Consider the following 22,430-nt stretch of genomic DNA (forward strand, 5'->3'; position numbering starts at 1 on the left):
CCTTCCCCCGGGGCCCACTTACGAATGCTTTCACCCGTTCCAAGTAACAAAGAAAAAAGGGGACGGGCGGGCCCCCAGATTGGTGCGGTTTCCGGGGATAAAGAAAGAAGCGAAGGTCACCGTGCGGGGCCCCGGAAACCGGGGGCAACAAGTACAAAGATGCACCCTGTTACGGCCCTGCCACGGGGGGGCCGGCGCGTGGGGCCCCGCCTTCCAACCCTGGGGCCTTGAACCGGTTGAGTTGGGGGCGGGGACCCAGGGGCAGGGCAGGGAGGAGGGCCCTGGAGGACTCTCCCTTTGTTACCATCTTCGTGGAAACACCAGTGTGCCCCCCCGCAAACCTCCTCCCCCGCCCCCGCAGGCTCCACCGCTGGCCTGGGGTCTGGTAGAGGGCGGTGCTGGGGCAGGGGGGCTGGGGCTGGAGAGTCGCTTCCCCCACAGGGCCCTCTGGCCCCACCTCACAGCCAAGGGATCACAGCCTTAGAACTTGTGGGAGGGAGTCCTACCCGCATCCCTGGTGCTTCCCACCCGCTGGGCCTCGGGGGCGACTGGAGCCCTGACAGGCGTCTTGCCAGCGCCCCAACCTCACGGTTCAGACATCACCAGACTTAGGACTGCAGTGGGTCAGCCAGATGGGGCGCCCTGAGCCCAGCGGCGGGAGTTCACGGGTCGACCTTGAACTTGGCAGAGAGACAAGGTCTTATCCTAATGGGGCTCCTGGTCGTGGGAAGACAGGCTGTGAACCGACAAAACAGGCAAAGGGGGGTGGATACGACAGGAAGCCCTGGGTCAGGCCAGGCCTGGGCTGCGAGGCCTAGGAGCCTGTCCACGGCCCCCCCAGGACAGCTGAGGCCTGCGGCCAGGCAGGTGTCGGCATGGTGACCGCACGATAGGACAGAGAGGGTGTCACATCCATGATGCCACAGCTGGTGCAAAGGCCTGGGAACTGGGAGCACGGGGCACCCGAGAGGGTTTGGATGAAGTGCTCTGAGTGGGGGACAGTCCCGAGAAGGGGTGCAGAGGTGGCAGCTCAGGCAGCAGGGCTCCTCCGGGCGCACAGGGTTGTGCAGCTTTAAGTAAGACCAACTCCATCACCGTGCGTTTCTGGTCCCATCTGGACGCTGCGCAGAGGGATGGGAGGGAGACAGGGGCAGCAGGAGGGAGGGGGGAGCACAGGTGAGAGGTGGGGGTGGCCCGGGCTGCAGGTGTGTGGGGCGGGGAGATGGGAGAGAAGTTCAGAGAGAGTGAGGCCCAGGGGCAGCTGAGGACTGAGGAGGGAGCAGGGCCAGGAAGACTGCAGGTTTCTGGTCTGGTCTGAGCTGTTTGGGAGCAAAGTCCTGAGCCAAAGGGAGTGAGATGCCACCCAGGCCCAGTGGAGGGAGCCCAGGGCACAGGCACCTCGGGGCCTGTGTTCAAGGAGAGCAGAGCCTGTGTGAGCGGGAGTCGCAGGGGTGCTGGGGGGGGGGGAGGCGGGTGCTGGAGGAGGGGGTCGCAGGGGTGCTGGTGGGTGGTGGGGGGACGGGGGAGGAAGGCTGACTGTGAGGGGTTGAAGGAGACATTAGAGGGACCGGAAAGAATTGGAGTTAGAGCCGCTGTGGACGGCAGATTCTGGTCCTTATTGCCTTATGTTTGCAATGGGCCCTGTATGTGCCGCGCTGAGGGCTGAGGAGACCTCACCTGTCCCCCATGTCTCTGTCCAGCTCGTCCAGCTCCCGACTACGAAGCTGTGACCACCCAAGTCCCACCCACCACGACCCCTGAGCCTCCCGTGAAGCCCCTGCTGGGGGAGCTGACGGTGACGGGATCCTCCCCGGACTCGCTGAGCCTCTCCTGGACCGTCCCCCAGGGCCAGTTTGACCACTTCCTGGTCCAGTACAAGAACGGGGACGGCCAGCCCAAGGCGGTCCGGGTGCCGGGACACGAGGACGGGGTCACCATCTCGGGCCTGGAGCCGGACCACAAGTACAAGATGCACCTGTATGGCTTCCACGACGGCCAGCGCCAGGGCCCCGCCTCTGCCACCGGGGTGACAGGTGAGTGGGTGGTGGGAGCCCCGGTGGGACCTGCGGGAGATGACACTCGTGATGGCTGAGGGGGTGCAGGGGCCCCTCTGCTCGAGGCTGAGCCGTGGTGCCCTTGTGCCTCCCCTGGGCTCCCTGAGCACCAGCGGGGCCCTGGGCAGAGAAGGGCCCCTGGGCTGTGCGGGGGCTGCGGCCACAGCCGACCCCACGCTCTGGGCATGTCAGTGAGGCTGCCCCGAGGGGCTCCCTGGAGTGACCAGGGCCCGGCATGACCAGGGCTCGGGAGGAGACCCGCACATCTCCATGGAGCCTGCCTCACCGCCCTGTGTCTGCTTCTCAGCTGCAGAGGAGGAGACCCCCAGCCCCGCAGAACCCAGCACGGAGGCCCCCGAGCCCCCTGAGGAGCCCCTGCTGGGGGAGCTGACGGTGACGGGATCCTCCCCGGACTCGCTGAGCCTGTCCTGGACCGTCCCCCGGGGCCACTTCGACGCCTTCACCGTCCAGTACAAGGACAGGGACGGGCGGCCCCAGGTGGTGCGTGTCGGGGGTGAGGAGAGCGAGGTCACCGTGCGGGGCCTGGAGCCGGGGCGCAAGTACAAGATGCACCTGTACGGCCTGCACGGGGGGCGGCGCGTGGGCCCCGCGTCCACCCTGGGCCTGACCGGTGAGTGGCAGCTGAAGGGTCCCAGGATTGGGCTCCGGCAAGGTCTCAATACCGTGGTGTCTTGACTCACGAGTGTCCCGACTAACGAGTTTTTTGAGATACCAGCTGTCTCTCTGCCGATTTTTTGCATTGAGTTGATAGAGTAATTTGAGTTAACGAGCTCCTTAACGAGCTCGGTCTCAGGACGAATTAAACTCGTAAGTCAAGGCCCCACTGTATATCTTCCAGTTCAGACCATAACCGCTCGCCCTCTGACCCATACCCTGTCCACTGAGCAGCTCAGGAGACGTGTGGTCGGGGGGCAGGAAGCAGGTGTCAGGGCCCGGCCGTCTGAGAGGCCGTTGGGTACTGAGGCTTCAAGTGAAAAACGCCATGGCCGTGTGGCTCTCCGCTGGGCCTGGAGCTCTGGAAAGAGCTCTTTGGGGGTGGGGGGGGGGGATATAGGCCTTGACATGTGAATGCAGTCAACAAGTGTTCATATATGCAATTTCCAACAAGCAGGAAGAGTTGTGTCATCACCTGCTTCCACCTTATATCAACTCCTGCCAGACGGCGCGTCATAGAATGCCTCTTTATTAACCACTTCATTGACATAATTCACGTACCAGAAAAGTCACCTGTTTCAGTATACAACTTGTGGGTCTGCAGTGTGTTTCCTGTGTGCGTGCTTCACCACTGTCTTGTTTGAGAACTTCCCACCACTCCAAGAAAAAGCCTCCTCTCCACCACTTGGAGGCCAGGCCCAGGCCGCCCCGTCTGTGTTCTGTATCTGAACAGCACACGATGGCAGCACGCAGTCCATGTTCTGCACTGGCTTCTTCACTGAGCACATGTTTGAGGTCCACCCCTGCTGTAGCATCAAGCAGTACCTTATTCCTTTGTACAGCCAGGCAGTGTTCCTTATAGGGTAGACCATTGCTGTGTTTTACACTCATCCCAGACACTGCCCTTCATCACCGTATTTCCAGTCCTCTCCTTAAGGAGGCTGTTTAAAAACGACCACATGAGCATGATTGTGCCTTAAAAATGAGCAGTCATTCCTTAGTTTCCTCAAGTATCAGTCAGTGCTACAGTTTCCTGGTTGTTTCATATTTGTTGTTTTCCAAATTTGTTGCTGAAATTTGGTCTAAATAAAGAAGGCAGGTAGGTGGATTTTAAATGGCGGTGGAGTAAGTGGATGTTGTATAGACATGCTCCCTGGACCAAACTGGAATTACAACTGAAATACGGGAAAACCTCCAGAATAATTAATGGAGGCCGCCCTGGAGAAAACCCTGCTAATAGAGGACGGAAAGTGGAGACAACATAGAGACTGATTGGAAGGGCCGGAGGCGCAAAAGGGCTGGCTGGGCTCCCACAGACAGCAGCTGAAGTCCTGGAGAGATACCTCAGCTGTGGGAGTTGCCACTGAGAACTTTGGGTACTAATCCCAAGCTGGGCCCCCAGCAGAGAGCATCAGAACTGAGAAGGGTGCCCACATAACATCTGGCTGGGAGAAGCAGCAGGGTTGCTGTCTGCCAGGGAGAGATGGCTGGAAAATTCAGGTACCCCTCTTAAAGGGCCAACGCATAAAATTCCCTGTGGAGCCACTCACCTTGTGCTCTGGCAGAGGGAGGGCAGAGTGGACTGCAGCTCTGTGAGCAGAAGCCAGCTTTGGGGCTCTGGGGTTAGAGCTCAGAAGGCAGATACCCCAGATAACTGTGCTGAGTCATTCCCTCACTATGTGGAGGTGATCTTTCTCATGCAGACATTTGCTATACAGGTGGCCTTGACTGGGGGGAAGACAGTTGACCCACCATATTGGAAAACCCATTAAGAGACTGAGAATAACAATTAGCCTCCAAGCAGAAGCAATTGCACCATCCTATAGAAAAAAACTCTTGCCACACCTGTGGACAATTGCCTGAGGGCAATTCAAGACCGAATCCTATCAGTCTGTAGACAGAGGCGGTCTCTGGAGACTTCGAGTCTTTGCCTAAGATAATTAGTCAGAAACAGCTTGACACCATCCTGCACTAGAGATTGAGAGGCGTAGCAGATCTACCTAATACAGAGTCATAAACCCAAACAGGTAGCCAAAATGAAGAGACAAAGAAAAAAACCCCAAATGAAAGAACAAGAGAAGTTTCCAAAAGAAGAGAGAAATGAAATGGAGATAAGAAATTTATCTGATATAAAGTTCAGGATAATGATGGTAAAGATGCTCAAAAGCATGATAAAAGATATAGTAACTATGAAAACACAAAGAATGACATAGCACAAATAAAGAACACATTGGAAGGAATACACAGCAGATTAGGGGAAGCTGAGGATTGAATCAGAGAATTAGAAGACGGGGTTGAAAAAAATCACTCAATCAGAGAACCAAAAAGAAGAAACAATCAAAAAACAGGAGGACAGCTTAAGGGAGCTGTGGGACAACATGAAACATAACAATATTTGAATAGTAGGTGTGCCAGAAGAGGCAGAAAGGGAGAAAGGGATAGAGAAGGTGTTTGAAGAAATAATGTCAGAAAACTTTTCTAACCTGGTAAAGGAAAAAGTCCTGGAGAGGACTTTTTCCACACAAGTTCAGGAGGCACAGAGAGTCCCAAATAAGAATAACTCAAAAAGTTACATCATAATTAAAATGCCAAAAATTAAAGATAAAGAGAGAATCTTAAAGGCAGCAAGAGAAAAACAAAACTGTTACCTACAAAGGAGTTCCCATAGGCTGACACCCAATTACTCATCAGAAACTCTATAGGCCAGAAGGGAATGGCATGAAGTACCCAAAGTAACAGAAAGCAAGGATCTGAGACCAAGATTACTCTATCCAGCAAGGCTATCATTCAAAATAGTCAAAAAAAAGCTTCCCAGACAAAAAAAAAGGCTAAAGGAGTTCATCACCACCAAGCCAGCATTAAAAGAAATGCTAAGCCCTAACCGGTTTGGCTCAGTGGATGGAGCGTCGGCCTGCGGACTGAAGGGTCCCAGGTTCGATTCCGATCAAGGGCATGTACCTTGGTTGCGGGCACATCCCCAGTAGGGAGTGTGCAGGAGGCAGCTGATCGGTGTTTCTCTTTCATCGATGTTTCTAACTCTCTATCCCTCTCCCTTCCTCTCTGTAAAAAAAAAAAAAAGAAAGAAAAAAGAAAGAAATGCTAAAAGGACTACTGTAATGAGAAGAAATAGAGAACGCTAAGCATACAGAAGTAGAATGGCATAAACAAGCACCTATCGATAATAGTCTTAAATGAAAATGTATTAAATGTGCCCATCAAAATATGACCCAACTATATGCTGTCTACAAGAAACCCACTTCAGAACAAAAGACACACACAGGATGAGAGTGAAGGGATGGAAATTTTTTTCCGTGCAAATGGAAATGAAAAAAAGCTGGTGTAGCAATACTCATATCTGACAAAATAGACTTCAAAATGAAGGCCATCACAAGAGACAACAAAGGTCACTACATAATACTAAAGGGACTGATACAACAAAAGGATATAACCCTGGTAAACATATATGCACCAAATATAAGAGCACCGAAATATACAAAAAAGAGCTTCTAGAGGACTTTAAGGGAGAGATCAACAGCAATACAATAATAGTAGGGGACTTTAACACCCCATTGACTTCACTGGATAGATCTTCCAGATGAAAAATCAACAAGGAAACAGTGACTCTAAAGGACACACTGGATCAGATGGATTTAATTGACATTTATAGAACAATTCACCCCAAAGCTGCAGAATATACAATCTTCTCAAGTGCACATGGAACATTCACAAAGATAGACCACATATTATGATACAAAGCAAGTCTCTACAAGTTCAAGAAGACTGAAATCATATCAAGCATCTTCTCAGATCACAGTGGAATGAAATTAGAAATCAACTACAGTAAAAACAATTAAAAACACTCAAACACATGGAGGCTAAATAGCATGTTATTAAACAATGAATGGGCTACCAACAAGTTCAAGAAAGAAATAAAAAAATTCCTGGAAATAAATGAAAATGAACACAACAACTTGAAATCTCTGGGACATGGGACACAGCAAAAGCAGTCCTGAGAGGGAAATTCATAGCTCTACAGGATTACCTCAAAAAATTTTTAACAATTAACTATTTAACCCTACAACTTAAAGAACTATAAAGAGAACAAGAAAAACCCAGAGTAAGTAGAAGGAAGGAAATAATAAAGATTAGAGCAGAAATAAATGACATCGAGACTAAAAAAAAACAATACAAAAAAATCAATGACACCAAGAGCTGGTTTTTTGAAAGGATAAACGACATTGATGAATCATTAGCCAAACTCATCAAGAAACAAAGAGAAAGGACTCAAAATCAGAAACGAAAGTGGTGAATTAACCACTGACACCACAGAAACACAAAGGATTGTAAGAAAATACTATGAACAACTATATGCCCAACAAGCTGGACAATGTGGATGAAATGGACAGATTCCTAGAAAAATACAATCTTCCAAAATTGAATCAGAAAGAATCAGAAAACTTGAATAGGCCAATAACAACAAAGGAAATAGAAGCAGTAATAAAAAAAAAACTCCCAGCAATCAAAAGCTCAGGTCTGGACAGCTTTACAGAGAAGTTTTACCAAACCTTCAAAGAACAACTAATACCTATCCTCCTCAAACTATTCCCAAAAATACAAGAGGAAGGAACACTTCCAAACTCTTTTTATGAGGCCATCATTATCCTAATTCCAAAACCAGATAAAGACAGAGAATTACAGGCCAATATCCCTGATGAACATACTAGTAGATGCTAAAATCCTCAACAAAATATTAGCAGATTGGGTCCAACAATATATTAAAAAGATCATACGCCATGACTAAGTGGGAATTCTTCCAGGGATGCAAGGCTGGTACAATATTTGCAAGTCAATAAAAATGATATATTACATAAAAAATTGAAAGGCAAAAATCACATGATCATATCAATAGACGCAGAAAAAGCATTTGACAAAATCCAACACCCATTTTTGATAAAAACTATCAACAAAGTGGGAATAGAGGGAGTATATAAAGACCATACATGACAAACCTACAGCGAATATCATACTCAATGGACAAAAACTAAAATCATTTCCCCTAAGAACAGGAACGAGACAGGGATGTCTGATTTTACCACTCTTTTTTTTTTTTTTTTTTTTGGTTGAGCTCCTTAAATTTATTTTCTTCTGTTACTTTTTTTTTTTTTAATTTTTTATTGCTTAAAGTATTACAAAGGGTATTACATATGTGTCCTTTTTTTCCCCGCCCTTGACAATGCCCTGGTCTCCCCTACCCCCCAGTGTCTTATGTCCATTGGTTATGCTTATATGCATGCATACAAGTCCTTCGGTTGATCTCTTACCCCCCTCTCTCCTGCCCCCCAACCCTCCCCGGCCTTCCCGCTGCAGTTAGACAATCTGTTTGAGGCAGTTCTGCCTCTGTATATATTATTGTTCAAAAGTTTATAATGGTCTCTATTATCCATGAATGTGTGAGATCATGTGGTATTTTTCCTTCATTGACTGGCTTATTTCACTTAGCATAATGCTCTCCAGTTCCATCCATGCTGTTGCAAATGGTAAGAGTTCCTTCTTTTTTACAGCAGCATAGTATTCCATCGTGTAGATGTACCACAGTTTTCTAATCCATTCATCTACTGATGGGCACTTAGGCTGTTTCCAGATCTTAGCTATGGTGAATTGTGCTGCTATGAACATATGGGTGCATATATCCTTTCTGATTGGTGTTTCTGGTTTCTTGGGATATATTCCTAGAAGTGGGATCACAGGGTCAAATGGGAGTTCCATTTTTTGTTTTTTGAGGAAACCTCATACTGTCTTCCATAGTGGCTGCACCAGTCTGCATTCCCACCAGCAGTGCACGAGTGTTCCTTTTTCTCCACATCCTCTCCAGCACTTGTCGTTTGTTGATTTGTTGATGATAGCCAGTCTGACAGGTGTGAGATGGTACCTCATTGTTGTTTTGATTTGCATCTCTCGGATGATTAGTGACTTTGAGCATGTTTTCATATGTCTCTTGGCTTTCTGAATGTCCTCTTTTGAAAGGTGTCTATTTAGGTCCTTTGCCCATTTTTTGATTGGATTGTTTGTCTTCCTTTTGTTAAGTTGTATGAGTTCCCTATAAATTTTGGAGATTAAGCCCTTATCAGATGTGACACTGGCAAATATGTTTTCCCACGCAGTGGGTTTTCTCGTTGTTTTGTTGATGGTTTCTTTTGCTGTGCAGAAGCTTTTTATTTTGATGTAGTCCCATTTGTTCATTTTCTCTTTAGTTTCAAGTGCCCTAGGAGCTGTATCAGTGAAGAAATTGCTTCGGCATATGTCTGAGATTTTGTTGCCTTTGGATTCTTCTAGAATTTTTATGGTTTCCTGTCGTACATTTAAGTCCTTTATCCATTTTGAGTTTATTTTTGTGTATGGTGTAAGTTGGTGGTCTAGTTTCATTTTCTTGCATATATCTGTCCAATTTTCCCAACACCACTTATTGAAGAGACTATCTTGGCTCCATTGAATGTTCTTTCCTCCTTTGTCAAATATTAACTGAGCATATTGGTTCGGGCCGATTTCTGGGTTCTCTATTCTATTCCATTGATCTATATGCCTGTTCTTCTGCCAGTACCAGGCAGTTTTGAGAACAGTGGCTTTGTAATACATCTTGATATCTGGTATTGAGATCCCACCTACTTTCTTCTTTCTCAGGATTGCTACAGCTATTCGGGGTCTTTTTTTATTCCAGATGAATTTTTGGAGAGTTTGTTCTAGATCTGTGAAGTAGGCCATTGGTATTTTAATGGGAAGTGCATTGAATTTATAGATTGCTGTGGGTAGTATGGACATTTTAATGATGTTGATTCTACCAATCCATGAACACGGTATGTTCTTCCATCTGTTTATGTCTTCCTCTATCTCTTTTTTCAACGTCCTGTAGTTTTCTGAGTAGAGGTCTTTTACCTCTTTAGTTAAGTTTATTCCTAGGTATCTTAATTTTTTTGGTGCGATGGTAAATGGGATTGTTTTTCTAATCTCTCTTTCTGACAGTTCACTATTGGTGTATAGAAATGCCACAGATTTCTTGGGGTTAATTTTGTATCCTGCTACATTGCCAAATTCATGTATTAAGTCTAGTAGTTTTTTGATGGAGTCTCTAGGGTTTTGTATGTATAATATCATGTCGTCTGCAAATAAGGACAGTTTTACTTCCTCTTTTCCAATTTGGATGCCTTTTATTTCTTCTTCTTGCCTAATTGCAATGGCTAATACTTCCAGGACTATGTTGAACAGGAGTGGTGAGAGTGGGCATCCCTGTCTTGTTCCTGTTCTTAGGGGAAATGGTGTTAGTTTTTGTCCATTGAGTATGATATTGGCTGTGGGCCTGTCATATATGGCTTTTATTATGTTGAGGTATGATCCTTCTACTCCCACCTTACTGAGAGTTTTTATCAAAAATGGGTGTTGGATTTTGTCAAATGCTTTTTCTGCATCAATTGATATGACCATGTGGTTTTTTTCTTTCAATTTGTTTATTGATTTGCAGATATTGTACCATCCTTGCATTCCTGGAATAAATCTTACTTGGTCATGGTGTATGATCTTTCTGATGTACTGCTGGATCCGATTTGCTAAGATTTTGTTGAGGATTTTGGCATCTATGTTCATGAGGGATATTGGCCTGGAATTCTCTTTCATTGTGTTGTATTTGTCTGGTTTTGGTATTAGGGTGATGCTGGCTTCATAGAATGAGCTTGGAAGTGTTCCTTCCTCTTGAATTTTTTGTAGTAGTCTGAGGAGGATAGGTTTTAGTTCTTCCTTGAATGTTTGGTAAAACTCCCCTGTGAAGCCGTCTGGTCCTGGGCTTTTGTTTGCTGGAAGCTTTTTGATGACTGCTTCAATTTCTTCCATAGTTATTGGCCTATTGAGATTTTTAGATTCTAACTGATTGAGTTTTGGAATGTTGTATTTTTCTAGGAATTTGTCCATTTCCTCCAGGTTGTCTAGTTTGTTGGAGTAGAGCTGTCCATAGTATTTTTTAACAATCATTTGTATTTCTGTGGGGTCTGTTGTTATTTCGCCTCTATTGTTTCTGATTTTGTTTATTTGGGTCCTCTCTCTTTGCTTCTTGGTGAGCCTGGCTAGAGGTTTGTCAATCTTGTTTATCCTTTCAAAGAACCAGCTCTTGGTTTTGTTGATTTTCTGTATTGTTTTTTTGGTCTCTATGTCATTTATTTCTGCTCTAATCTTTATTATCTCCTTCCTTCTGCTCACTCTGGGGTTTTCTTGTTGCTCTCTTTCTAATTCTTTGAGTTGTAGAGTTAGATGATTTACTACCATTTTTTCTTGTTTTTTGAGATAGGCCTGTAGAGCTATAAACTTCCCTCTCAGGACTGCTTTCATTGTGTCCCATAGGTTTTGGATTGTTGTGTTTTCATTGTCATTAGTGTCCAGGATGTTTTTAATTTCTTCTTTGATGTCATTGGTAACCCAATCAATATTTAATAACATGCTATTCAGCTTCCAAGTGTTTGAGTATTTTGGGTTGTTTTTATTGTAGTTTATTTCTAATATTATGCCATCGTGGTCTGAGAAGATGCTTTTTATGATTTCAATCTTCTTGAATTTGGGGAGACTTTGCTTGTGACCCAATATGTGGTCTATTTTTGAATCTGTCCCATGAGCACTTGAGTAGAATGTATATTCCGCGGCTTTGGGGTGAAGTGTTCTGAAGATGTCTATTAAGTCCATCTGATCTAGTGAGTCATTTAGGATTGCTGTTTCTTTGCTGATTGTTTGTCTAGAGGACTTATCCAGTGATGTCAGTGGTGTATTAAAGTCCCCTACTATGATTGTATTGTTGTCGATCTCTCCTTTGATATCTTCCAGGAGTTTTTTTATGTATTTGGGTGCTCCTGCATTGGGTGCATATATGTTTACCAGGGTTATATCTTCTTGTTGTATTGATCCCTTTAGTATTATGAAGTGGCCTTCCTTATCTCTTGTTATGGCCTTCACTTTGAGGTCTATTTTGTCCGATATAAGTATTGCTACCCCAGCTTTCTTTTCCTTTCCATTTGCCTGAAAGATATTTTTCCATCCCTTCACTTTCAGTCTGTGTGAGTCCCTTCTAATGAGGTGGGTCTCTTGTAGACAGCAGATGTATGGGTCATGTTTTTTTATCCATTCAGCCACTCGATATCTTTTGATTGGAGCATTTAGTCCGTTTACATTTAAAGTTATTATTGAAAGGTACTTGTTTGTAGCCATTTCTTTTTTTGTGTGGCTGTTTTCTTTCTGAGCTTTTTATTTCTTTTTACACCAGTCCCTTTAGCATTTCTTGCATTGCTGGCTTGGTGGTGATAAACTCCCTTAGCCTTTTTTTGTCTATGAAGCTTCTTATTTCCCCTTCAATTTTGAATGATAGCCTTGCTGGATAGAGTATTCTTGGATTCAGTCCTTTGCTTTGCATCACTTTGTAAATTTCCGTCCATTCTTTTCTGGCCTGATGTGTTTCTGTTGAGAAATCATTTGATAATCTAATGGGAGATCCCTTGTATGTAACTTTCCGTCTCTCTCTTGCAGCCTGTAAGATTCTCTCTTTGTCCTGAACATTTGCCATGGTAATGATGATGTGTCTTGGTGTGGGTCTTTTCGGGTTCACCTTGTTTGGGACTCTCTGTGCTTGTGTGACTTTTTTCTTCCCCACCTCAGGGAAGTTTTCTGATATTATTTCTTTGAGTAGGTTTTCTAACCCTTGTTCCTCTTTCTGTTGTTCTGGCACCCCTATTATTCGTATGTTGTTTTGTTTCATGTTGTCCCAAAGCTCCCTTAGGCTCTCCTCCTGTCTTTTAATTTTTTTCTCCAATTGCAGTACAGTTTGGGTGTGTTTTGCTTCCTTGTCTTCTAATTCACTAATTCGGTCCTCCACTTCTCCTAGTCTACTGTTGATGCTTTCAATGGTGTTTTTTATTGCAGCTATATCGCTCTTCATTTCCTCTTGGGTCTTGCAAAAGTTATTGATTTTTTCATCTGTTTCTTCTTGCTTCTTGCATAAGTAGTTGATTTTTTCATCTGTTTCATCTTGCTTCTTGCATATGTTGTTGATTTTTTCCTCCATCTGGTTTATGCATGCTAGGACCCTTATTCTGAATTCTTTTTCTGTCATGTTGCATGCCTCTGTCTCACTTAGCTGCTTTTCTGGCGAGTCCTCCTTTTCTTTCCTTTGGGGGTTTCTTTGCCTACCCATGTTTGATCTCACTGACATATCTAGATGTTGAGTCGTTCAGTGGCTGCTCCCTGGGTGGCAGTGGCTCCTTGGGCTGTGGTTGCTCCTTGGGTGGTTGCAGTAGCAACTGCTCCTCAGTTGGCAGCAGCTCCTCTGGTGGGTGCTGTTCACAGCTGTGGTGGCTCTTCTGGCTGGTGGTGGGAGGCTTCACGTACAGCTGCTGTTCCTCAGACAGAGGGTGTGGTGATCAGGAGGCTGCTGTTGCTTGGATCTGCTGCGTTGATTTAAAGGCACAAAATACAACACAACAAGGCACAACGTACCAGGCACTGAACACAAATATATTCACGATATTAATAACCCCAAATAAAGGTGACCACCCGAATTAAGAGAATTAGGTGATAAGGAGGAAAGAAAAGAAAAAGAGAAAAGAGAAAAAGGAAAAGAAAAAAAATAAGAAAAATAAACAAAAAAGAAGTGCAAAAATGAAATTGGGAAAAAAAGGGGGGATAAAAAGAGCAAAAAGAGAGAATGAAGTAGAAGAGGGGAAGAGACTATTTGTATGAGGAGAAAACTCCGATAGAACTGCCACTAATCTCAACAAATTCCAGCAACAGATCCCTGGAGATGAATGCAAACTACAAACAACCAATGATATCAAGAGAGGCAAGGGAAAACAGAAGCACAAAAATAGCCGGGGGGTGGGGGAGGGGAGGGAGGGGAAAAACCAGCAGAAAAAAATAAAAAGAAAAAGAAAAACAACCTCACAACCAGTCCTAAAAAAGAAAAAAAAAACACAAAACAAAACAAGCAAAAAAAAAAAAACACAGACAAACAAAAAAAACACAATATATTCAACAATCAAGCAAACAGCAAGAAAACAATAGAAAGATAAGAGAAAAAAAATGTTTGGATAGTGAAGAAGGATAAGGGATAGGTGTATAAGGATTTAGAGCAGTGGATTGGAAATAGGATATATAAGTAGGGTGAAATTATACAGGGGGTAAAAAGACGGAATAGGGAAAATCTAAAGCGGAATAGGGTAAGAGAAACAGGACACCAAATGGGGAAAAGTGAGGAAGAGGGTTTTAGCATAGAGGTAAAATTGAGGTAGGGAAAATTGATGCTAAAGGAACGATGAAAATAGAATGGAGAACACTACTCCCAAAATAAAAAAAAGAGAAAAAATAAAATGGCACTTTAAAAAATGGTAAAATGGTAGCAGTAATAATACTGGTTAAAAATAAAAATGTAGTAATTAAAAGGGTAAAATCAGGTGATGGAAAAAGAAGAAAAAGAAAAAAATTGGTTTCTTAGTTAAAAGGCAAAAAAAAAAAAAGAAAAAAATATTTGCAGTAGTGAAGGTCTTTCCGTTCTTCTACTCTTCAGCCTGGCTCGCCTTAGTCCTGCCAGGTATTCAGGAGAGTGTTGAATTTCCCTGCGATACACTGTTCCTCCGTGTTGTAAATCACAGTCCTGATTTTAAAGCAGGCCGTATTTGTGACCCAGACTGCCTTAATTTGTGTTCACCTAAGAGTCAGTTTGTGGCTCAGCCTCTGGGTGGAAGTGTTTTGGGGTTGGCCTCTGAGGCTATATGGCTTCTCTACCCAGCAGCAAGGGTTTATTTTTTCTATTGCACTTAAAACTGGTTTTCTGATTTTACCACTCTTATTCAACATAGTACTGGAAGTCCTAGTCCAGTGGTCGGCAAACTCATTAGTCAACAGAACCAAATATCAACAGTACAACGATTGAAATTTCTTTTGAGAGCCAAATTTTTTAAACTTAAACTATATAGGTAGGTACATTGTTATTAACTTAATTAGGGTACTCCTAAGGCTTAGGAAGAGCCACACTCGAGGGGCCAAAGAGCCGCATGTGGCTCGCAAGCCGCAGTTTGCCGACCACGGTCCTAGTCACAGCAGTCAGACAAGAAGAAGAAATAAAAGGCATCCACATTGGAAAGGAGGAACTAAAACTCATTATTTGCAGATGGCATGATATTGTACATAGAAAACTCTAAAAACTCCACCAAAAGACTACTAGATTTAATAAGTGAATTTGGCAATGTAGCAGGATACAAAATCAACACCCAAAAATCAATGGCTGTTTTATACACCAATAATGAATTCCCAGGAAGAGAAACTAAACAAACTATCCCATTTACCATTGCAACAAAAAAAAATAAGATAGTTAGGAATAAACTGAATCAAGGAGGTAAAAGACTTGTACTCAGAAAACTATAGGAATTTGAAAAAAGAGGTAGAAGAAGATATAAACAAGTGGAAAAATACACTGTGTTCATGGATTGGTAGAATCAACCTCATTAAAATGTCCATGCTACCCAAGGCAATCTACAGATTCAATGCAATCCCTATTAAAATACCAACAGCATATTACACAGATCTAGAAAAAATACTCCAAAAATTTATATGGAACCAAAAAAGACCCTGAATAGCTGCAGCAATCTTGAGAAAGAAGAATAAAATTGGAGGAATCGCTATACCAGATATCAAGTTATACTACAAAGCCACCATAATCAAAACAGCCTGGTACTGGCACAAGAACAGGCATATAGATCAATGGAGCAGAACAGCGACCCCAGAAATCAAACTAAGCCATTATGCTTAATTAATATTTGACAAAGAAGGCAAGAGCATATAATGGAGTCAAGACAATCTCTTCAATAAATGCTGCTGGGAAAATTGGACAGATACATGCCAAAAAAAATGAAACTAGACCACCAACTTACAGCATACACAAGAATAAACTCAAACTGGATAAAAGACTTAAATGTAAGTCGTGAAACCATAGAAATCCTAGAAAAAACCATAGGCAGCATAATCTCAGACATCTCTCATAGCATGTTTACAGATACATCTCCTAGGGCAGTGATGGCGAACCTATGACACGCGTGTCAGAGGTGGCACGCGAACTCATTTTTTTGGTTGATTTTTCTTTGTTAAATGGCATTTAAATATATAAAATAAGTATCAAAAATATAAGTCTTTGCCGAAACCGGTTTGGCTCAGTGGATAGAGCGTTGGCCTGCGGACTGAAGGGTCCCAGGTTCGATTCCGGTCAAGGGCATGTACCTTGGTTGCGGGCATATCCCCAGTAGGAGATGTGCAGGAGGCAGCTGATCGATGTTTCTCTCTCATCGATGTTTCTAACTCTCTATCTCTCTCCCTTCCTCTCTGTGAAAAATCAATAAAATATATTAAAAAAAATATGTAAGTCTTTGTTTTACTATGGTTGTAAATATCAAAAAATTTCTATATGTGACACGGCACCAGAGTTAAGTTAGGGTTTTTCAAAATGCTGACACGCCGAGCTCAAAAGGTTTGCCATCACTGTCCTAGGGCAAAGGAAACTAAAGAGAAAATAAACAAATGGGACTACATCAAAATAAAAAGCTTCTGCACAGCAAAAGAAACCATCAACAAAATGAAAAGGGAGCCCATTGCATGGAAGAACATATTTGGCAATGATACATCTAATAAAGGGTTAATCTCCAAAATATATAAGGAACTCATACAACTTAACAAAAGGAGGACAAACAATCCAATTAAGTAATTGGCAAAGGACCCAAATAGACACTTCTCCAAAGTGGACATACAGATGGCCAAGAGACATATGAAAAAATGCTCAAAGTTACTGATCATCAGAGAAATGCAAATTAAAACAACAATAAGTTATCACCTCACACCTGTCAGAATGGCTACCATCAACAAATCAACAAATGACAAGTGCTGGAGAGGATGTGGAGAAAGGGAACCCTCCTGCACTGCTGGTGGGAATGCAGACTGGTGTGGCCATTATGGAAAACGGTACAGAGTTTCTTCAAAAAATTTAATACTGAACTGCCATCTGACCCAGTGATCCCACTTCTAGGAATATATCCTAAAAAACCTGAAACACCAATCAGAAAGAATGTATGCACCCCTATGTTCATAGCAGCACAATTTATAATAACTAAGATCTGGAAACAGCCCAAGTGCCCATCGGTAGGTGAGTGGGTAAAAAGCTGTGGTACATCTACACCATAGAATACTCTGCAGCAGTAAAAAAGAAGGATCTCTTACCCTTTGAGACAGCATGGAGGGACCTGGAGAGTATCACGCTAAGTGAAATAAGTCAGTCAGAGAAAGACAAGTACCACATGATCTCACTCATATGTTTATCAACAAAAATAAACTGATGAACAGAGTGGATCCAGAGTCATGGAAGCCTGGAACAGCGTGGGGGACTCAGAGGGAAGGCGGGGGAGGGTGGGAGGGTGGGAGGTAATCAACCAAGACCTTTATGCATAAATGCATGGCCCACGGACTCGGACAGTGGGGTGGTGAGGGCCTGGGTGGGGAGCGGGGGCAGGCTGGAGGAGGTCTATGAGGGGAAAAGGGGACCTATGTAATACTTTCAACAATAAAGAATTATTTTAAAAAATAATAATTTTTTAAAAAGGAAGGTAGGTTCCAATTGGGAGGAATGAAACTTTAAACAGGTGGGAGGTCCTGAAGAAAAAGTGACATTTGAACAGGACTTAAAGGAGCATCGAGATGAGCCATGAAGTCATCTGGGGAAGGAGCATGTGGGCAGAGGGAACAGGCCAGGCCCCGAGGCAGGAGGCTGGCCGGTCGGACGGACCAAAAGGAAAGACTTGGGTGATCATAACCAGAAAGGGGACTTGTCAGGCCAGAGCCGGCCCCTTCTGGCCTGGACCAGGAGGGTGGGCGTCTCCCAGCTCTTCCAGCAACAGGACTACGAAGCTGTGACCACCCAAGTCCCACCCACCACGACCCCTGAGCCTCCCGTGAAGCCCCTGCTGGGGGAGCTGACGGTGATGGGATCCTCCCCGGACTCGCTGAGCCTGTCCTGGACCGTCCCCCAGGGCCAGTTTGACCACTTCCTGGTCCAGTACAAGAACGGGGACGGGCAGCCCAAGGCGGTCCGGGTGCCGGGACACGAGGACGGGGTCACCATCTCGGGCCTGGAGCCGGACCACAAGTACAAGATGCACCTGTATGGCTTCCACGACGGCCAGCGCCAGGGCCCCGCCACTGCCACCGGGGTGACAGGTGAGTGGGTGGTGGGAGCCCCGGTGGGACCTGCGGGAGATGACACTCGTGATGGCTGAGGGGGTGCAGGGCCCCTCTGCTCGAGGCTGAGCCGTGGTGACCTTGTGCCTCCCCTGGGCTCCCTGAGCACCAGCGGGGCCCTGGGCAGAGAAGGGCCCCTGGGCTGTGCGGGGGCTGCGGCCACAGCCGACCCCAGGCTCTGGGCATGTCAGTGAGGCTGCCCCGAGGGGCTCCCTGAAGTGACCAGGGCTCGGGAGGAGACCCGCACATCTCCATGGAGCCTGCCTCACCCGCCCTGTGTCTGTGCTTCTCAGCTGCAGAGGAGGAGACCCCCAGCCCCGCAGAACCCAGCACGGAGGCCCCCGAGCCCCCTGAGGAGCCCCTGCTGGGGGAGCTGACGGTGACGGGATCCTCCCCGGACTCGCTGAGCCTGTCCTGGACCGTCCCCCGGGGCCACTTCGACGCCTTCACCGTCCAGTACAAGGACAGGGACGGGCGGCCCCAGGTGGTGCGTGTCGGGGGTGAGGAGAGCGAGGTCACCGTGCGGGGCCTGGAGCCGGGACGCAAGTACAAGATGCACCTGTACGGCCTGCACGGGGGGCGGCGCGTGGGCCCCGCGTCCACCCTGGGCCTGACCGGTGAGTGGGGCGGGACGCAGTTCGCTCTGCTCCTCTCAGTGGCCCGCACTCCTCACACAGGGCCGGGCCCTCTCCTTCCTCGAATGTGTGAGGATGGTGGAGACTGTGGTCATTCTGTCAGTGTCCTGGACCCCGGCCTCATCCAGTAGCTTCGTTCCTTCCCTGGATGGGAGCCTCTGGCTGCTGCTGTGTTGCTGTGCGGCCTCCCCAGGCCCCTGGCTGGGCCGTGGGGTGGCTCCCCGGTGGGTGGAGTCAGGCCGTCCGTGCCTGCGCCTGCTCTGAAGGCATGGGCCCTTTATCACGCTGATTGCTCCCTCTGCAGCCCTCCCCACAGTGGGGCTGCCGGGGTAGCGGCACCTGCCCCTGTCCTGGGCCCCGTGCTCACCTGAGAGCAGTTTGCTCCCATGTTTGTTTCGTAGGCAGAAAGGACCCCTCTCTCAGGCTGTAGAACCCTGAGCCTCTTCTGCTCTGTTCCAGACGCCCTGCCCTCGGAGCCCCCGGGGGCACCCCGCCTGGTGGAGCTGGCTGTGGCCGCCGTGACCTCAGACTCGGTGCACCTGTCCTGGATGGTGGCCCAGGGCCCTTTCGACTCCTTCCTGGTCCAGTACAGGGACGAGCAGGGGCAGCCCCAGGCAGTGCCCGTGGGCGGAGACCTCCGGGAGGTCACCATCTCGGGCCTGGCCCCTGCCCGCAAGTACAAATTCCTACTCTTTGGAGTGCAGGATGCGAAAAGGCACGGCCCACTCTCTGCGGACGCTAAGACCCGTGAGTGCGGCCAAAGGCCACCTTCGCCCTGGAGCCTTTGGCCATCCTTCGCCCCCTTGTGGCAACGGTGGGAAGGTCATGTTCTGTGCTCCCCGCTCCAGACCAGTGATGGCGAACCTTTTGAGCTCAGCGTGTCAGCATTTTGAAAAACCCTAACTTAACTCTGGTGCCGTGTCACATATAGAAATTTTTTGATATTTGCAACCATAGTAAAGCAAAGATTTATATTTTTGATATTTATTTTATATATTTAAATGCCATTTAACAAAGAAAAATCAACCAAAAAAATGAGTTTTCATGTCACCTCTGACACGCATGTTATAGGTTCGCATCACTGCTCCAGACCCTGGGGCCTCCAGACCCATGTATTTACCGGGTCCGTGAAATTCAGTCCCGCGCTCTCCCTACCGCACCCGTCCCTCTCCCTGACCTCTTATCCCGAGGGACACCGCTTCTTCCCTGGCTCCTCTTTTTTTAAAATATATTTTTATTGCCCCAGCTGGTTTGGCTCAGTGGATAGAGCATCGGTCTGAGGACTGAATGGTCCCAGGTTTGATTCTGGTCAGGCACATGCCCGGGTTGCAGGCTCCATCCCCAGAGTTTTTATTGATTTTAGAAAGAGAGGAAGGGGAGGGAGAGAGAGCGAGAAACATCAACGATGAGAGAGAAACATCAATGGGCTGCCTCCTGCACGCCCCCCACTGGGGATCGAACCGGTGACCTTTCGGTGCGTGGCGGCTGGGCTTCCCGGCTGCTCTCTTGTCCCTCCTCTGCTTCCCCTTCCTGACACGTGGCCCCGAGGAAGCTCTGCTTCTGTCACCTTTTCTGTCATTCTCCATGCACCTCTCTCTCCTTTCCAGTCCCAGACACAAAACCTCCGCGCCTGGGGAGCTGACAGTGACAGGCGTGACCCCGGACTCCGTGGGCCTCTCGTGGACGGTCCCCCAGGGCAAGTTCGACTCCTTCGTGGTCCAGTACAAGGACAGACACGGGCAGCCCCGGGTGGTGCCCGTGGCCGCGGACCAGCGCGAGGCCACCATCGGCGGCCTGGAGCCCCACCGGAAGTACAGGTTCCTGCTCTATGGGCTGACAGGCGGGAAGCAGCTGGGCCCCATCACTGCTGAGGGCACCACAGGTGAGCCCAGCCCCGCTCCCACCTTCCCCAGAGCTGGCCCAGGCGCGGCAGTCCCAGCACCCAAAGCAAACCTCGGGCCCCTGCCCTGCCCGCACTTCACACGTCGCGCCAGTCCCTGCTGGCGATGCCGTAAGGGCCCAGCCTGCGGGGCCCAGCCGACCTGTGTTCAGATCCCAGTGGCCAGCTGTGTGGCCATGGCGAGCCATTCCCCCCGACCCTGTCCCCACACCTGCATAGTGGTTACGAATACGCTCCTGGAGCTCAGTAAACATCCACATGGGGAGCGTCTGGTGTCACAGGGAGGGCGGAGGGGGTCTCAGACCCTCCCCCACTTCCAGGACCACGAGCCACAGACAAGGGTGGGGCGCATGGCCAGTTGGGGCCAGGAGCCCTCGGGCTCCATAATTCTCTTCGCTGGACACTCACGAGGGGACTGGAGACAGACTTCCCCGCGAGCCCCATCCGCACCCACTGCAGCAGGTCTCCCGGCTCGGCCCCGGCTCCTCCCGCCCCTCCTCACCCTGTGAGGCCAGGGGTTCTCGAAGGGATGGGGAAGTGGGTGGGAGGAGGCCAGGCCGATAGAGAGCAAGGCAGTGGTCAGGCCGGGCGGTGGGAGCCGTGAGCTTGGAACTCGTCTCAGCTCTGGCCACCTCTCTGCCCGGGGCCTGGGGGTCAGGGGAAAGCAAGGCCCTTCTCAGCAGCCCCACCACCCCTCTCTCGCAAGGTGCTTTTATGCACGTCCCGCACCTGCCCACAGCGGCGAGGGCGGGGCAGCAGTCCAGGGCTGCCTCCGGTAGCCGGTCTGTCCCCTCGGGCGCTGTCCTTGGAGCCACACTTCAGGGACCCTTTCCCAGACCCTCACGCCCCCGAAGTTGCCAGGACTGAGGTGTAGGCAGCTCTAAGAATCACCCCTCTGCCCGTAGCCCCCCTGGAGCAGCAGCAGCCCCCCAGGCTTGCCCCTTCTTCACCAGCCACCTCCATCCCCAGGCCCTCGGCACGGAGTGGGGGTGGGGGAGACATGGGTGGAGACGGTTGGCAGCTCCAGTTCAGACCTGGCAGAGGAGCCCGCAGAGCAGTCGTGGCCACAGTGTTGGTGCCCAGGGAGGCCCAGGGTGGCAGGCCTCTCGGCCAGCGCAGGGATGTGGCAGATTCAAGAGAAGATGCTAGAAGGGCCTCAGTCCCTCCCTTCTCCCCACCTGGCTTCCATGGCCAGGTCCCCACCTCAGCCCTGGGCCACTCAGGAGCCGATGCAATGGAGTTGGAGGGCCTGCTGTGTGCACACGCACATGCACACGTGCACACATGCAAATACACACGCACAAGACATGCACTCACATGCACACAGACATGCACATACACCCTCAGCTTCTCCCCCCGGCTTCTCCCCCAGCCCCAGAAGAGGACGCACCCGCCCCCTGGCAAGCTGCCACAGGGGCCCCCGACACCCCCGGAGGGCCCCGCCTGGGGGAGCTGGCCGTGACCGACAGCACCCCGGACTCCCTGCGCCTCGCATGGACGGTGGCCCGGGGCCCCTTCGACTCCTTCGTGGTGCAGTATTGGGACGCGGACAGGCAGCCCCAGGCCTTGCTCGTGGGTGGGGACCAGCACGTGGTGCACGTGTCAGGCCTGGAGCCCAGCACCGCCTACAAGTTCTTCCTCTACGGCCTCCACGAAGGGAAGCGCCTGGGGCCCGTCTCCACGGAGGGCACCACAGGTAGCGCCAGGCGAGCCTGGGGGGGTGCCCAGAGTGGCGAGCAGGGAAAGAACAGGAGGGGGGCCGGGGGGGAGGAAGCGCTGGGCAAGCAGCCTTGGCTCTGCATGTGCTGGGGACCCAGCCCCTCCTCAGCTCCATCTATGGGGGAGGGACCAGGCCGGGGGGGGGGGGGGGGG

The 22,430-nt window shown here is 48.5% G+C and overlaps 1 protein-coding gene across 1 annotated transcript; it reads left to right on the forward strand.

The window, feature by feature from the left end:
- Nucleotides 1–1,667: 1,667 nt before the first annotated feature.
- On the forward strand, nucleotides 1,668–22,338 carry LOC102433874 (tenascin-X-like; the record flags this gene model as incomplete). The annotated part of the gene is given in 8 exon segments (XM_014450514.2): nucleotides 1,668–2,033; nucleotides 2,362–2,685; nucleotides 17,694–18,002; nucleotides 18,317–18,640; nucleotides 19,118–19,405; nucleotides 20,266–20,286; nucleotides 20,289–20,540; nucleotides 21,931–22,338. Coding segments are annotated over 8 exon segments (2,292 nt in total), but the record flags the coding sequence as incomplete, so codon positions are not given.
- Nucleotides 22,339–22,430: the final 92 nt, after the last annotated feature.

This window comes from Myotis lucifugus, unplaced genomic scaffold (genome assembly GCF_000147115.1).
Source record: "Myotis lucifugus unplaced genomic scaffold, Myoluc2.0 scaffold_2532, whole genome shotgun sequence".
In the NCBI taxonomy this organism is placed as follows: domain Eukaryota; kingdom Metazoa; phylum Chordata; class Mammalia; order Chiroptera; family Vespertilionidae; genus Myotis; species Myotis lucifugus.